Source organism: Rhea pennata, chromosome Z (assembly GCF_028389875.1).
Source record: "Rhea pennata isolate bPtePen1 chromosome Z, bPtePen1.pri, whole genome shotgun sequence".
Taxonomy (NCBI): Eukaryota; Metazoa; Chordata; class Aves; order Rheiformes; family Rheidae; genus Rhea; species Rhea pennata.
The window spans coordinates 81,794,975-81,811,034 of record NC_084702.1 but is presented as its reverse complement, the minus strand read 5'-3'; the positions used below and the strand labels follow the sequence as shown (position 1 = coordinate 81,811,034).

The window sequence follows — 16,060 nt, the reverse complement described above, 5'->3', positions numbered from 1 at the left end:
CCAAGAAGAAAAAAGAAACACCCTCAAGAGGGAGCTTTTAATTTCTGTTTATGCAATCAAAAGTCAAGGAAGTTAATCAGAACTTTTAAAGAAAATAATGTTGGAATTGTAGAGAGAGCAGTTTACAACTTTTCTTGGCCTATATTTAAAGATATATAAACATATAAAGAGACACAACTACCTTTTCACACTTAAGATTGTAATGAAAAATTACTCTTTCTTCAAAGTTCTTTTTCTAAAGCTATCGTATTTATTCAACTAAATAAGATACAAGAAACTGCAGAAGTTTTTCCATTCAACCTTTTTGGGAAGAGGGAAGAAAAAAAAAAGAAAAGAAAAAACTTACATACTATTTGGGCTTGACTCTCAAGAAACCCAAACTGAAATGAGAGGTGCACTTCATTAAGAGACAAATTATTTACTTAGTGTTGAAGAAAATGCTTAAGCACCACTTCAACAGAATTTACAGGGAAGGGGAAGAGGGAAGAGACTGACATGGCCATTTATCAGCTTTCTTACTCTGTACAACCACCTAGCTCCAAAACTATACATGGGTCAAAAACGCTCCTGGAAAGTCGCAACAGACTCTTTCTTCCTTTTTGGGGGTGGCGGTGGGGTTAAGTTCATGAGATTAATGACCTTGATGGTTTGCATGGGGCGGGGGGACAACTTATATCACTTGGGCTGCTGCTTCTAGTTTTGCTCCCTTTCTCTCAGCTTCCTGGGCAAGCAGTGAAGACCTCTCATTCTGATCAACAGAAACACTTAACAGATAGCAATTTCATAACCAACTATGGATACACAACATATGTTAAAAGAAAATGCTCTACACATGAACAGAAACAAACATTGTCAGCTACTAAGGTGCAGAATTTTTAAGGGTATGGTATTCAGAGCTTGCATCAGAGCATCTAAGCTTCCAGTAGACTATGTGAATAGTATTTGTAGGACATGCATTTGACTTACAGTGAATCTTCATTAATACATTAATCTAAGTTTTTCATAATTCATATTTACGAGGACGCAGATTTATGAAGATGCCAGGAAAAAAACCTAGCCAGTCAGTGGCTAAGTGCAATGGCTCAGTCTGTAAGTGCCCGAACTACTGAGCCTCTTACTGCCTATCAGAGTATTTGGACAAAACATAAACAGATCTCCATATAAGGGATGCCCACAGAGAATTACAGAGATTAACACAGACACAAACCCTGCAAACACTTAAACATATGCTTAAAGACATTGGGTAGTACTACTGACACGTGCATCTACTGTATAACTAGAAATTAAAACTATGCTTAATTATTTGTAAGAGATACTGCTATTTTTATAGAAAGCCATTAAGCAGGTGTAGCTCGTACTTAAATAACTACAAAATAACTACTTTTTCCAATTAACAAATACTAGAACACATAATTTAAAAAAAAAAAAGAAAAAAAAGAAAACCCTACCTAAATCACAAAACATTAAGTATATAACAGAACAGGAAATTTGTCTCTCAAGGCAAGCAAAGATTTTGTTTCTCAAATCAGAAGCCAAGTCAAGTCCAAGCTAACTGTAATGGAAAGTTATTATCCCCAACACCCAATGTGCAATAAACTGCCTAACCACACAAGCCTTTCAAGTGCTCTTTAGATGTACCTTTATAAAGCTTCCTTACAGCTGCTGTCCCCAGAGAGAATCTTCTCCTTCAGCGTCTTCCTTTGCTCATACACTTACCAAAGACTTGACAATGATGTAGACCTCTGGGGTACTGAAACCACAGTCTTATCAGACTGCACAACACTGCTTGTAACCCTACTTTGGAGTAGGTTGCCCAAAGCAGTTACAGAGTCTCCATCCTTGGAGGTGCTCAAAACCCACCCAGACATGGTCCTGGGCAGCCTGCTCCGGCTGATCCTGCTGGAGGTTGGACTAGATGATCAATCTCTAAAAGTCCCTTCCAACCTCGACCATTCTGTAATATTCTTCTCCAAGTATTTCCTCACCCCTGCCCTTCCCCCTATTTCCATCTGAGGTCTCCTTTGTCATATTTTTAGATTATCACAGTTCCATTTTGCAAAACGTCCAGCACAGTCACAATCTGTAACAGCACAAGAAAACAAGAGTCAACCTGCTACAAAACTATTGTTCCTAGTACCAGGACAACTCTTGCAGTCATTAGCATGTTTGTGCCATGGGACCCTGCAGAGACTGAACGTATGCTTTTCTAAGTAGTTATTTTTCAAACAGCTTGGTTTTATCGTGGATGGCGAGAGCGAGATGCCTCTTCTCACGTGGAACGCCACATCCTTGCTGCCGTTCAGCAGGCCAGGCCTCCAACAGCGACTTGGAGTTTGAGGCACGATCGCAGTAACTTCCTCTCACTGTAAAGCAGATTCCTTCCACCTCAGAGCCAAGGTGTAGAGTGGTACGTAAAGTTTGCACAGCCAAAGGCTGCGTATCTCTGCCTAGTGGGTTTTTTTGGTTTCTTTCACTTCTCTTTAACATTCTGCACAAGTACCAGCCTACGTCAAGGAGGAAGGCAGGGACAAAAGGTATCAGTGAGCACACACACAACAAAAGCAGCAGCCAGACTGAATACTGTTTTCAGCCACCAGTTCTGGATACAAGAATTCTTGGCAGGTTTCATTTTTCCTGATAGATAAGCCTTGCTAATAACTACATTCAAAAACGTGCATGCCCGTAACCTCCACGAATTGGCGTTAGCATTTCAGGACGCCGTATTGACGCAGAGAGCCCAGCTGCCCTAGTTGTTTCTTCAGCTATTTAAAGCCCTCCAGCACTGCTGCAATAGACAGGATCATCACAGCAACAGATCCCCGGTTATCGGAGCGATCAGGCGGCACCAGAAGCACTCCGATAAGCGGCAGTCCAGCGAACAAGGAAATGAGCCAGCGGGAATTGTTCCTGGGGATTCCTGCGCCACGACGGCTCCGAGGTAGACTTGTTCCCACATGAGAGTTTATGAAAACAAACAGGGGAAAAAGATTCTGATTTTGCATTCACAGTCTTAAGCACCCAAACCTTCGTAACGCGTTCGCTTCTCCCCCACCTTCCCGTGCATACAGGATATTTTATAAGAGATCGCTTTCGCAGCCTTATGAAGCGAGGGATCCTGAACAAACCACCCCCTCCCTTCCAGAAAGGGCCTCCAAGCAGGAGAACCTCCTTTCCAGTTAGAATTAAATGGCACACTCGTCTAGATTTGATGCAGTTCAAGTATGACAGGTAATAAAATAGCCGGGGAGCTTTTGCAGGCAGAAGATTTTTTTCATGCCGTAGCTTTTTTCCACGGCGCACACGCACTGGCGGATACCCCATCACGTGTAGTCCATAAATCCGGCCGTAACGTTAAAATATGGTTATTATTCAGTTTTCTAAAAGCACAGCCTAGGCAAGCAGCACGCCCGCTACCAGCGGCAGCAAAGCCAGAGAGCACAGCGCGGCGGCGCGTCCCCTCGGAGGTGCGGGCGGCCCCGGCGAAGGGCGGCACGGCGGGGGCACCGGCGCGGCTCCAGCAGCCCGGCCGCCCCGCGCCGGGCTCCGGCCGCCGCCGCGGCGCTGCCTGCCGCGGTCCAGCCGCGCCGGGCCGCGCAGCGGCGCCCGCCGCCCCCCGCGGGGCTCCCGCGCCGCGCGCCCGCGTGCATTGCACGCGCGCCGCACACGCGCGCCGCACGCGGCGGGCAGGCACGCGCACGCACACCTATGCACGCAGCCGAGCATACACGCACACCTAGGCACACACCTAGGCACGCAGCCGAGCATGCACGCACACGTACACCTATGCACGCAGCCGAGCATACACGCACACCTAGGCACACACCTAGGCACGCAGCCGAGCATGCACGCACACGCACACCTAGGCATGCAGCCCAGCACGCAGCCGAGCGTGCACGCACACCTAGGCACACACCTATGCACGCAGCCGAGCATACACGCACACCTAGGCACACACCTATGCACGCAGCCGAGCATGCACGCACACGCACACCTAGGCACGCAGCCGAGCGTGCACGCACACCTATGCACACACCTATGCACGCAGCCGAGCATGCACGCACACCTAGGCATGCAGCCCAGCACGCGGCCGAGCGTGCACGCACACGCACACCTATGCACACAGCCGAGCATGCACACGTACGCACACCTATGCGCACACCTATGCACACACCTATGCACGCAGCCGAGCATGCACACGTACGCACGCACCCAGGCAGGCACGCACGCACACGCCCGTGCACACAAACGTGTGCACCCAGGCTGGCACACCTACGCACACTCCCACGCGCGCACACGGCCGAGAGGCGGCGGCGGCGGCGGCGCGGGCCGCGCTCCCCCCCGTCCCCGCCGCGCGCCCGGCTCACCTCGTCCTCCGAGAGGCCGTAGACGGGCTCCAGCGCCGCGGTCGCCATGGAGCCGCCCGCGGCCCGCGGCGGCCCGAGCCCCTGCGCGGCGGCGGGAGGCGGCGGCGGGAGGCGGCGGCGCTCACAGAGGAAGCGCGCCCGGCCGCGGCATCGCGCACCCGCCGGCCGCGGCGACGCGCCCAATCCCGGCCGCGCGTCCGGGGGCGGAAACGGCGCGGCGGGGCGGGGCCGGGCCGGGCCGAGCCGAGCCGGGCCGAGCCGAGCCGGGGGCGGGAGGGGGCGCCTGGCGCCGCACAAAGCCGCGCCGGGGGCGACGGATGCCGCGCCGAACCGGGCCGCGCCGAACCGCCCCGCCCGGCCCGGCCCCGCCCCGCCCCCTCAGCGAGGCGGCGCGCGCCCCCCCGCGGCCCGGCCCGGCCCGGCCCGGCCCGGCGCGGCCCGTCAGGGCGGCGGCGGCGGGCGGGAAACGCCGCGCGGGCCCCGCCGCGCCCCGCGGCCCCCGCGCAGGCCGAAGCGGCGCCGAGCCGCGCCCGTTTCCTCGCTCCCCGCGTTCCCCCGCCGGGGGCGCGCAGGCCCCGCGCCCGCGGCCCGCCTCGCCCCGCGCCGGGCCCGGCCCCGCCGCGCCGCCCTCCGCGGGGTGCCCCGCGAAGGGGCAGGCTGCGCGGGCCCGCGGCGGCCGCGTGTGCGTCCTTCATGTCCTGTTTTTTAAGGAAACGAGATTATCGCGGGCGCTCGTGTTTCTGAGCAAAACCAAACCACGATTTAGCCGTGAATTACTTCCTTATTTGATTTCTGCTGCCTCCTTAGTCGCGCCGAGCCCCCTCCCCGGCGCTGCCGCGCGCTGCGCTGCTCCCTCGCGCGCCCTCCGTCTGCGGCCTCTCGGCGCGGGGCCGCGAGCTGCCCTTCGCCCGAAAGCCGCTCTGAGCCCGTTCCTGCTTCGCGGGACCCGCGGTCCTCGTCGCGCAGCGCCTGGCGCGGAAACGCGGTCGCGGCCCAGCGGCCTCTGGCCCGTGGCCGCCCCGGGCCTCGCGGCCGCCCTGCTGCTGGCCTCCCGCCTGTGCCGCCAGCTCTGGCCTGGCGCTGGGGACGTCCAGCAGGAGGGAAACGGCAAACAGCCGGAGCACCGTAACCTGAGAAATTGCCCCGTCTCTAACAAAAATAGACCACGGTAGGCCAGTAGCTCTTTTACCCGTATCATGATTTTACAGCAATGGGTAAATTGGCCACTGATTAAAAAATCACTGGAGGAGCCTTCTGCCCAACAGAAAGCCTCTAAATGTCCGGATCACACCTCACACCTAGCTGCTACGGGGAAAGGCAAATAGAAAATGCCCTATTTCGGAGAGATTCCACAAGCAGTCCGTAAGTCAGAAAAATCTCTCTAGCCTTTGCAAAAGGTCTTCCTGGGGAAGGACAGATTTGACCTATGCCCAGACAACAGGGCACGAGAACGAAAACTGCAAGCTGTTAAAGTACAGCTTACAAAGTCGGTAGCCTTTGTCCCCACAGGAAGGTTTCCTGCTCACAAGCTACGCATGCGTAGTTAACGCTGACACCTGTAGACACGGCCTTCCCCAGCGTCATGCTCTAAAACTACTTCAGTTTCCCTTTGGAGGATCTGTTAGAGCCCCCTCAAACTGCTACGTCCAGGAGAGCCAGATTCTTCCAACAATTCAAATTCAAGATAAAGCAAGCCTCTTCCGTAAATTCCAGTTCCGTTACTCTTTGGCTGAGCTCAGTACATCATTCTCGAATGTGTGTCTAGCTCTTTCCTCCTGCTTTTCCATCATCTATTTCAGTTTCAGTTCCTTCACAGAGGCAGCTCTGACAGGTCTCATTAGGTTGCCACAGAAGTCAATATTTTTGATCATTCCCTTTCTGTAGTTCTTTCTGTTTAGTTATCTCTATCTTGTTTTAACTCCTCATATCACAGCTTCAGAGCTCCAAGTCACTCCAGGCTTTCTCTCAGAAGGCCACTTCTTCACCAGTCTTCTCTTTTCATTAGGGTAGGCTTCCCTGCAAGGAAGTTCAATGCCCAGATTATCAGTTTTTGCACGTCCGTATCTCCATACATCAGCAGCAGAGACTATCAGCTGTAGTTGGAAACTGTGAAGAACCTGGCGTGGACTATTATCCACATTTATAGTTCTGAAGTATACAATGGAAAGGAAATAGGTGACTAATTCAGTGACAGGATCCAGATACTACAAAGCTGATGGTATAAGGAAATCTCTGAATACTGATCCTTGCAGCAACATGTGATTACGAAGAGTGAACTCTAGACATATGTGCACTACACGGCCATCTGTGGGCCTCGAACCACAGCTATGTTTTTCTGCTTGCACATGTCACAGCATTTACATTGTTGTTATTGTAAAATTAGATACCACTTCCATCAAAAGGTTCTCCTCTAGGAAAAAATACGTATATGCATATGCTAAATGAAAGGGTCTCTGAAGATAAGAGCAAAAAATTAGTGCTTGCCGACACTAACACATCAATTTTATTAGACTGCAAAGCTTTAATAGCAAATCTGTGATGGAGATTACTTGTTTCTCATGAAGATTACATGTATAATTCCTCTTCAGAATTATATTTAGAATAATAGATGGCCCCGAAGACATGTAATTCTTTTGAGGATGCTGACATCAAAAATCTCTAGGTGCAGCTCAGATGATTTATAACAAGCCTCTTTATATAACAAAGGTCGATTAATTATTCACGATTCTCAGAGAAAAATTAGATTAAATATATATTATGGATGGCAATTCTCAATTAAAGATTAAGCTTCATACAGCTGGTAAGACAGGATATAGCAGGCAATGATGAGGATGCAGCGCTCTGTGGTAAGCACATATTGAGGGCTGGGAGCAAGAGCTGCTAACACACCAGAACAGGCTAACGATCCGAATTCGACAATTCTGACGGAGCTGCAGCGGTGGCCCCAGCCGGACGTGCGGTGCGGTGGCAAAGGGGCAGGGAGGGCATTCCTTCCCGGCCCCAGCTGGTGATTAGCTAACGGCCTACAGCTTAAGAATGATACGCCTTGTAATTTTTTTAACCTCGTGAGTGGAACAGCAGATGTTATTCCTATTCATATAAGTGCCTAATCCTTTCCTAAATCTCACTAACCATTTCCTCAGTAATATCCTCCAGCAGCAATATACTCTGGGCTGACTATACAGAGCAATAAAAATTATTTCCTTTCAGCCCTTTAATGCATGTTCTTGCCCACCCATTCTTTTGTTCGTATTAAATAGCAGAATAATGCCAGCACATATTTCTCTGTAGAAAAAAGGGAAAATACTTTACCTGCTTTGCTACATAGACGCTGGCTTTTGCTTTTCTCTTATGGCAATAAAAGTCATAAAAATATCTGAGCACAGGCCCATTTTTAGCTACCTGTCACTTCAGAGAGCGGAGCAAGAGATTGCTTCCACAAACTCGTCCTGTGCTTTATGAAGAATCACTGTGGCATTTTCATAATTTTCTAAGATGTAAGAAAAAAAGAACTGTATTATTCTAAAAAGACACACTGGATCTTTCAAAGAGAAAGAATAGCATGAGATGATTTCTAAATAGCTCCACATCAGAATTGTTTCAGGCAGCTCAGTGACCACCCAGCTCCAGTTCAAACGCTGTGTCACCACGTTGAGTTTAAGAGCCCTGCTCAGCAAAAGGCTTCAAGCGCACGCTCCCCTTTTTTAGCTCCAGGCCTCTTAAACTTGGCTGTGCAGCTGCATCGCTGAAACTGGGTGGTGAGTGTCCAGCAAGTTCAGAGCCACAGACGAAATGAATTTTTATCTGGCTTCAAAGGACAGTGTGGATGTACACTAAAAGCACCATCCAGATGCAAATATTTTAAGTAACTCAGCTGTGGCTCATTCTGTAAGGCATGGATGGAGACCCCTCTGCTTGGATGGGCCCGGGGGCACAACAGCATTAGGAGTTCTTGGGAATGATTTCTTAACTAAGACCTGCAGACAGTCCAGAACAAAATAAAAAAATAAGGTAAAGATCTGCATAGCATTAGCAGAAACAAGACGTTAGAGTAGAGATCGTCTCTGACATGCATGCTTCAACTCATTAATCTATACTGAACACGCTCTTTCTATGATTAATTCACTGTATCAATATCACTTGTTTATGGTTTCATGAGTGCAGGTGAAAGTACATTGCCTTACAACACCTCTCAGCGTCCCTGAGGACCAACAGCACAGCGAAAGGTCGAGAAAAGTGTGTGTGTGTGTGTGTGGGCGTGTCTGCTGGAGCTGGTGGTGGTGAACGTTGCTGAAGGATCTATGGCTTCTCCCCAAGAGCTGTAGAGAAACCAGAAATGATCTCACAAAACTGCTGCTAAATGCTCTTTAGTTTAACTCTCAAAATCCAACACAGACAGGTGAAACTGTATATAAAGGCCACCAGTCTCATCCGTACTACAGTCATTCCCTGTACTGGCGCCTATATGAGATACAGTTCCGAGCTACAACCTAAAACCACATGACCAGACATGTGTCCTGCAGCCTGTATCAAAGAAAACTCTTAAAAGATACGAAACTGTTCCCTGAGATTTAGTCGAGTTGTGCCCCCCCAACTCCCACTCATTTGGATAAATGCTGGATACGCAGTAGAAGGCAATGATGTAATTTCTACCTCACTATTTTTAGCTTTTTGTTTAAAGAAGCATTCTTTTGTTTAATTTTCAAAAGATTCAGAAGAATAGCCTCTACTTGAATAAGGATCGATCAGGGTTGTATAAAAACCTTTGATGTATTCAATACTATTTGATGGCCTTTTTATTCATTTAAATTACTAATAAATAATGCGCAGTGTCATTATGCTTTGGAGGTCTTCTGTTTTGCGGTGTAATCTGCCTCATCACGGAGACGTTATCATAGCTGTTATGATTTCATCCTTCTCTGGCTCCCTCTCACGTGTTTACTGCCGTATCTGTTTAGATTACAAGTTTATGGGGATCAGGGACTGGCTCATCATGTGCTTGTACGATGCTTGGATAAAAAGGGCCGCTGTGAACAGCAGTGATATGATTACAGCAGAAAGCCTGATCCAAGGCACATAGCGGTAATGCAGCAAAAACAGCAATCAGGCTTCTAACTTGTTGTTCAATGTTTTTACCCGTGTGATGAATCAATGATACTTGATACTAGTACGTACCGCCGGCTATGAGCTCTGAACTCCTCCCGTGTAGGAAAGCTGGTAGCGTAATTGCAGAAGAAGTGAATTACGTCAGCTGCACTTGAAGGGGCTGGAAGGAGGTTCTAGGACAGCTTTGCAGTGCCAGTAATGAGGACAATGTTCTTGAACAGTTTTAAGAATTTTCTCGATCAGTTTTTGATGTGGTCATTGAGAAATTGGATTTGAATGCCATAGTGCTTCCTTCTGATCTTTTCTTAAATCTGAACCATACTTTTAAATCAGTAGCAGGGTAAATCATCCTCACCCCCAAAAACCCACTCCTAGAATCTTTGTGGAGTCAGTAAGGCACGAAGGAGCGTGTTTTACAGGGTGCCCAGCCCCAAGGTGCTGTGGACTGCTCTATTATACTTCTGTTGTAGTTCTAACAATGTCACTTCCATTGTACGGAGTCTTCTTGGTCTTCTGACAAAGTGTCTTTTATGCGTATGATGACAGATCCTCTCATTCCCAATGACTTTGGGGAAGACAATAACTTTTAAAGCTGTGGCAACAGACACCTCCAGTAACTTCCACTCACTGAGAACCCTTTTACATTTAGTTTGAAAGACCTGGAGCTGGGGAAAGTCAAATTTTAGACTAGTGTTTCAAGCAGCATTTTAAATTTACAGTTAAACATTTTTTCTTAGCTTTTAGTTATTTATTAATGAGAAAAGATTTGTGGCAGGTTCATGGCATATTCTGTGCTTTTAAAATAGCTGTATCAGATTTAATGAAATAAGCAGCATTTTACTTTTCAGTCATTCCAGCTCTGCTTTTCATTTCTGTTTGCTTCTGAAGTTCCACTTTTTATGGACACAGCAATGGGACTTATCTGACCTAGTCACACTAAGATCCCTTTATCCCCAACAGAGAGAAATGGGAGCTTTTAAAATGCAATGCATCTCGTCCTAAAGCAGACATCTAAAAAAAGTCAAATGAATGTTACCATGAAAGTGCCTTTTTCTCTCTATTGACTATAAGAAAGCCCAAGGCAATGAGCTCAAATAAAGGCATCCACATCACAGGCCTCTAACTGCAGGTGGGAATCTGACTGACATTCACAAGCAGCTTAGTCTTACCTGACCTGATTTTGGTAATTAAAAAAAAAAAAAAAAAAAAAAAAAAAGCAATAATTTAAAAATATTTCCTTTCAATGTATTGAAATGAGCATTGAGCATTTTAACTCAACTTCTTAAAAAGTAAAAGAGCAACTCATCTAGCAGCTGAAGTGTTACATACAAAGAAATAGAGGTGGAGTGAAAAACCTCCTATCTATTATCAAAGTGTGCAGGACAACATTCATTTCTTGTCATTTAGATTATGTCAGATTAGCAAGCACAACGGAAATGCACTTGACAGAAAAAACACTTTCCCCTCAGAACCAAGCTGCTGCCAAAACTGCTTGGCTACGGTTCAGCCAAACACTTAGGTGCTTTGCTAAACAGGAATGGATTCAAGCATGTGCTTAAGATGAGGCACTGGCCATATTTCTTTGCCAAGTCAGGGCCTCTGTGACTAACGTCTGTATTTTTTACATTAATTTTGAAATATTTCATAAAGTATTCTTTATCAATTGCATAACAAGAAGTTTAAAAAGCACGTCTACTACTAGTAATCCGGTCAACTCCATTACAATGAACCACATAGAAAGAATTTAAAACATGTTCCAAGCTCTGCTAGTTGTCTTGTGCAGCTGAGATACCTAAAAAAATATACGTAAGAACCTGAGCAAACCCTTAATGTCAGCGTCAGTATCATATGGAAAAAATAATTACTTAAGTCGCAAAATTTCAAGAGGCTACTTTGCTCTAACACTTGTTCTAGAGCAGTTCGTGGCAGCAGTTATTTAAACATGAAAGCCGAGCTCGATGCTTTACACTAACCCTTGCAGAATATGTGCGATACTGTGCTGGCAAATTATGACTGTCACAGTACGCTGCTTAACGCGGAGTAGTGAAAGGCGGTTCCGTAACAACGGAAACGTTCGCCCCGCTGCTCGCCTCAGCCCCGGCGCAGCAGCTCGTTTCGGGGCGCAGCCCCCGCGTGCCCAGCCGCACGGCGTAGCACCGCTCCCTCCTCGCCAGCCCGCCCCTCGCTCCTGCCTGTTTCCGTAAGAGCAGGTGGGAGAAAGCCGAGCACCGCGGCTCAGGTCCACAGGCTGCGTGCGACCTTGTGTGTCCGCGTACAGCCTACACCGGGCTCTCCAGCGCACGAAAGGCATGGACGGAGGGGAGCCAGTCCAGCTGAAGCCACCAAGACGATTCGGGGCTAGGAGGGGAGGAGGAGGGGAGGCTGAGAGAGCAGGGTTTGTTCAGCCTGGAGAAGGCAAGAGCCAGTGGAGACCATACTGCTGACCACAACTACCTAACAAGGCGGCACAGGAAAGATGCAGCAGACCTTAGAGGTCCACAGCAACAGGACAAGAGGTGATGGGGGAACAAATTGAAACACAGGAAACCGATCACATACAGAAATGTTTAGACTATGCAGGTGGGTAAATGCTGGAACAGGTTGTCCAGACAGGTTTGGAGTCTCCATCGTTGGAGATGCTCAAAACTTGACTGGACAGGGCCATGAGCAACTGACGTAGTTGTACCTGCCTTGCGCGGGTTGCATAGAGCTCTCCAGGGCTCCCATCCCATCTACGTGATTCTGTGAGTCTATCATGATGGAGTTCCTGGAGTTTTACTACACCTGTGCATACTGGTATAATAAAAACCATGAAGTAATACCTTCTGGCTAAGTAGTGGAAAGGAATCCAAGTTAGTGTTACTTTCGGGGAAGAGACAGGAGATGACTGGGGGCAAAAAAAGCAAGAGAAACATTAGCTGAGGGAACTAATTCAATATATTAACACAAATCCTACAGAAGCCCTCTTTGGGACCCTCAGCAACAACTTCCTGTCAGAAATCTGTAACAACTCTTTTATAATTTTCTGGTAAATACCACACACATCTTTTGTATGATATAAAAATGTTAACATTACTGTACAATTCACAAGAAAACTCTGGTGATTATAAAAACAGAAGCCTAGTGAATAGCTGCACTGCACACTGCAAAAGCTATTTCTATTATTTATAGCCATTATATATTTTCCTGCTGAACTTAACAGTACTAGCTGTTACTCAAGTATGAGCAAATGCTACTTAGAAGGTCACTGAAACATGCCAATATAGAGACCTACACTGTAAATCCCTACGACTTTTAATCATGCACTGACGGCAGACACAAAGAAAATCTAGATAAACCATGATCTTCATAAATACAGATGGTTTGGGTTTTATGGAATTGGCTTGAACAGATTAGCAAAGCCATAACCTAAGCGGAAAATGCTCTTTAGGAAATCAGATGACTGCTTCATTGGCTTACCCAACAGCCTCATGGAGATGAACTGTGGCCAGGGCCCTTCCAAGGTGACATACTTTTCTATTTAGTGGCAGCTGTAAATGCACAGCAACAGTTTCTAAAAAAACTCCAGTGAGGCGGAAAAGCATCGTACACAAGTTCCCAGCAACAGAGTCAGAGCGGGTATCGGTGCGCAGGGCCACAGCTTCTGTGCTTGTAAATCTTGGTGTCTCACTCCAGCTTCACCCTTGGAGGCCCTTGGTGTTAGAAGGCTCCAATTATGTCTCTTATACAGAATATTTTTTGCTTTTCTCTGACAAGGAGCTTTACTTTCCAATCCGGCTGCCCCAGGATTGCAGACCTGAGGAACCGCACGGAGCACCAAAGCTTTTCCCTCGACTGTCAATAGCTTTTGTGTCCTGACCACAAGGCAGGAGACGTCCGGGGCGCAGGGAAACAAGCAGCTGCGAGACGGGCTCACAGGCAGGATGGAACCCTTGCTTTTGACCAAGTGCTGCTACAACTGAGGTGTTAACGACAAGGCAACCTTAAATGCAAAATGCAAATAATCTGCAGTAAAACCAGGCCATACTTTGTTCTCTCTCTCTGGCAATTTTGATGTCCTCAGGTGTAATATACAACAGAAGTTAAAAATCATACGAGCAAGAGTGTGTTTGATTTGATGGGGAACTAGCTGCATGGTGATTTTTGTGATTGGTCTTTTAAATGATTATTATATATCAATTATTTCAAAAGATTTTTTAAGTGCTCCATTCACTGTGCATTGTTAGTACCACTGAGCTTTCCAAATCACAAAAGTAATAACAGAAAGTTCTAATTTTATCCTAATATTTTTCCTTCAAATGGAAATTCGTTATTCTATTTCCAAACATAGGAAGTCTGCAATGCACTGAGCAAAAAGGCAGATGTTTACAGAAACGCTTCAGCACAGTTCAAAATTTCTTCCATTTTGTAGATTGTCAAAATGTTCTGTAAGAAACCACGTGGTGTTGTTCCGCTTGTTCCAAAATAATCCTTTTCTACCTGCAAAACTTGCCAACCGTCTCTAACTGCGTAGAAGACAATTATCGGTGCTCTTGCCTTCTTGTATCTGCACCTTCCTCTTCTCGCCGTCTGCTCCATAATGTCCTTGGTCTCTCCGCACGACCGAAATAGCTAGAGAGGACGTCCGAGCGGCGAGTGCTGACCGTGGCCCGCTCCTGCTGAACTCCTGAGAAGTTTCACCAAGAGGAGCGAATTTTGCACTTTTGCAAATTGCCTTTCGGTTTTTAAAAACCTCAGAAGATTCAGTCCTTCCTGTCCCTGACATGGGACTGGGTCTCCCCCAGTTGTGGGAGCAGCGTGTGTCAGCCAAGTGAAAAATCCCACAAATGACAGTATTGCAAAGGAAGCAATAGGAGCTATTTCAATAATATTGTATACATCATTAAATACTACGTACAGGGAAAGAAATGAGGATTTTTGTGGTTAAATGACAGATAAAAGATCCAGAAGAACTGGGCTACCACTTACACCATAAATTTCCCATACCATCATGATTAAACCCCTTTTTATATTAACCTTTTCTACCCTGAACACTAATTAATAATTCCCAGTAGTAACGTTTGTAAGGGATTTGAGACAACGTGATAAAATAGCTGTGAAAATTGCTGTTAGCATTGTATTATGTACTTCTGCTCCCTAAATAGTTTTCCAGTCTAAACACAAGACCATTCACAAAGGAATTGTCTGATTTATTAACGCAACTAAAATAAACGCAGAACGCTTTTTCTCCCGATTTGTGTTTACCTCGGTTTGCTGCTTCCTTTTTAGACCTTATTTTTGTCATGTATTTCTTTACAAAATCGTTCTGCATCTGAACTAACACCTAGCTAATATGGCATCTTGAGGCTGCTGTATCAGTTAAAAATATTGAGTAAAATATTTTGCCATAATAATGTTTTGCCAGAATAAAAATTTCTGCCGTATAGCATATCAAGCATTTCCCCCTTTTTTCCTCCCTTTTTAGCTCATTTTAACAAAGCATTCATTTTTTAACTTGAGTCAGCTTTTGTTTATTAGGTTTCTGTATACTATAGCTTGTTATTTAGGTAAGCGTATACTTCCACAGCCAAAGAGCCTTTATAAAATCTATGTCAATCAATTTTGCTTATAGGGAATGTGGAATTATTTAAATGAGTTGATCTGCTTTATTTTCTTAAAAGTAGCAGAAGTCTTTTTTTTATCTTCACTTTGTCACTTTGAGTAAAATTAACATTAAAGAAGCTGACAAAAGGTCTGTATCTCTATCAGTAATTCATAGTTTACAGCCAAAGAAAAAAAGGGACCATTTCACAGATACTTTTAGAAGAGAATGAACAGATTCGTGTGACCTGACCTGTGAGGTTGCTATTAGAAGGGCTTTGACAACTACTCTTTAAGGACTTTGATAGAGTCAGTGGCCTGTTTTTTTGGAGAACAGTATGAAATCCTTACTGTTTCTTGTGCTGTGGTGTGTGTTTTCTGGCCAGTGGGGCTGGAACGGAGGATATGTATCCCCAGAAAGCAGCATCAGGCCGGCAGAAAGCCTCTGGCTGGTGAGAAAGAGTACTGCTGCCACCAGAGAGGCTCTTCTCCGTTCCCAGTAATTCAGCTGAGAAGGTATTACCTAAGTTGGTATGAGAACATGAGTTGGTATGAGACAATATGAGAAACTTGTGTCTGTTTTTCAGACACAACAAGCCAGAAGCCCACCAGAGACCTTGTAGCATCATTTGATGACTAACAGATAAAAGGAAGACCCTAAGTGAAGCTCTTAGTAAAGCTGACAGCCCCTGGCATCAGTGTGCGCCAGTGGAGAGCTCACGCAGGTGCTGGTAGTGGGGCCCTTCTGTACAGGGACCGCTTTGCAGGAGATGCCTCAAAGTGAAACGTTTGTGCAGGAAACGTATGTGCCTGGTACACCGCCAGCACTTACTCATTGACTTTCTCTACATGCTGACTTTTACCATTTTAATTTGAAAAGATTTAATGTTTCTTCTGCTTCTGAGCGTATGCAAGACAGAGCACTGGGGCGGGCTGCCCAGAGAGGTTGTGGAGTCTCCTTCTCTGGAGATCTTCAAGGTCTGCCTGGATGCAACCCTGTCTACCATGCT

The 16,060-nt window shown here is 46.6% G+C and overlaps 1 protein-coding gene across 2 annotated transcripts in view; it reads right to left on the bottom strand.

Annotated features, from left to right (window-relative positions):
- Positions 1-4,440, bottom strand: part of NEDD4L (NEDD4 like E3 ubiquitin protein ligase) — a 190,995-nt gene extending 186,555 nt beyond the window's left edge. For both annotated transcript variants that reach the window (XM_062600395.1, XM_062600393.1), the window contains exon 1: positions 4,365-4,440. In XM_062600395.1, the coding sequence (XP_062456379.1) occupies positions 4,365-4,412 (48 nt within the window). In that variant the 5' untranslated portion in view covers positions 4,413-4,440. The remainder of the gene's footprint in view (positions 1-4,364) is intronic.
- Between the last annotated feature and the right edge of the window lie 11,620 nt (positions 4,441-16,060).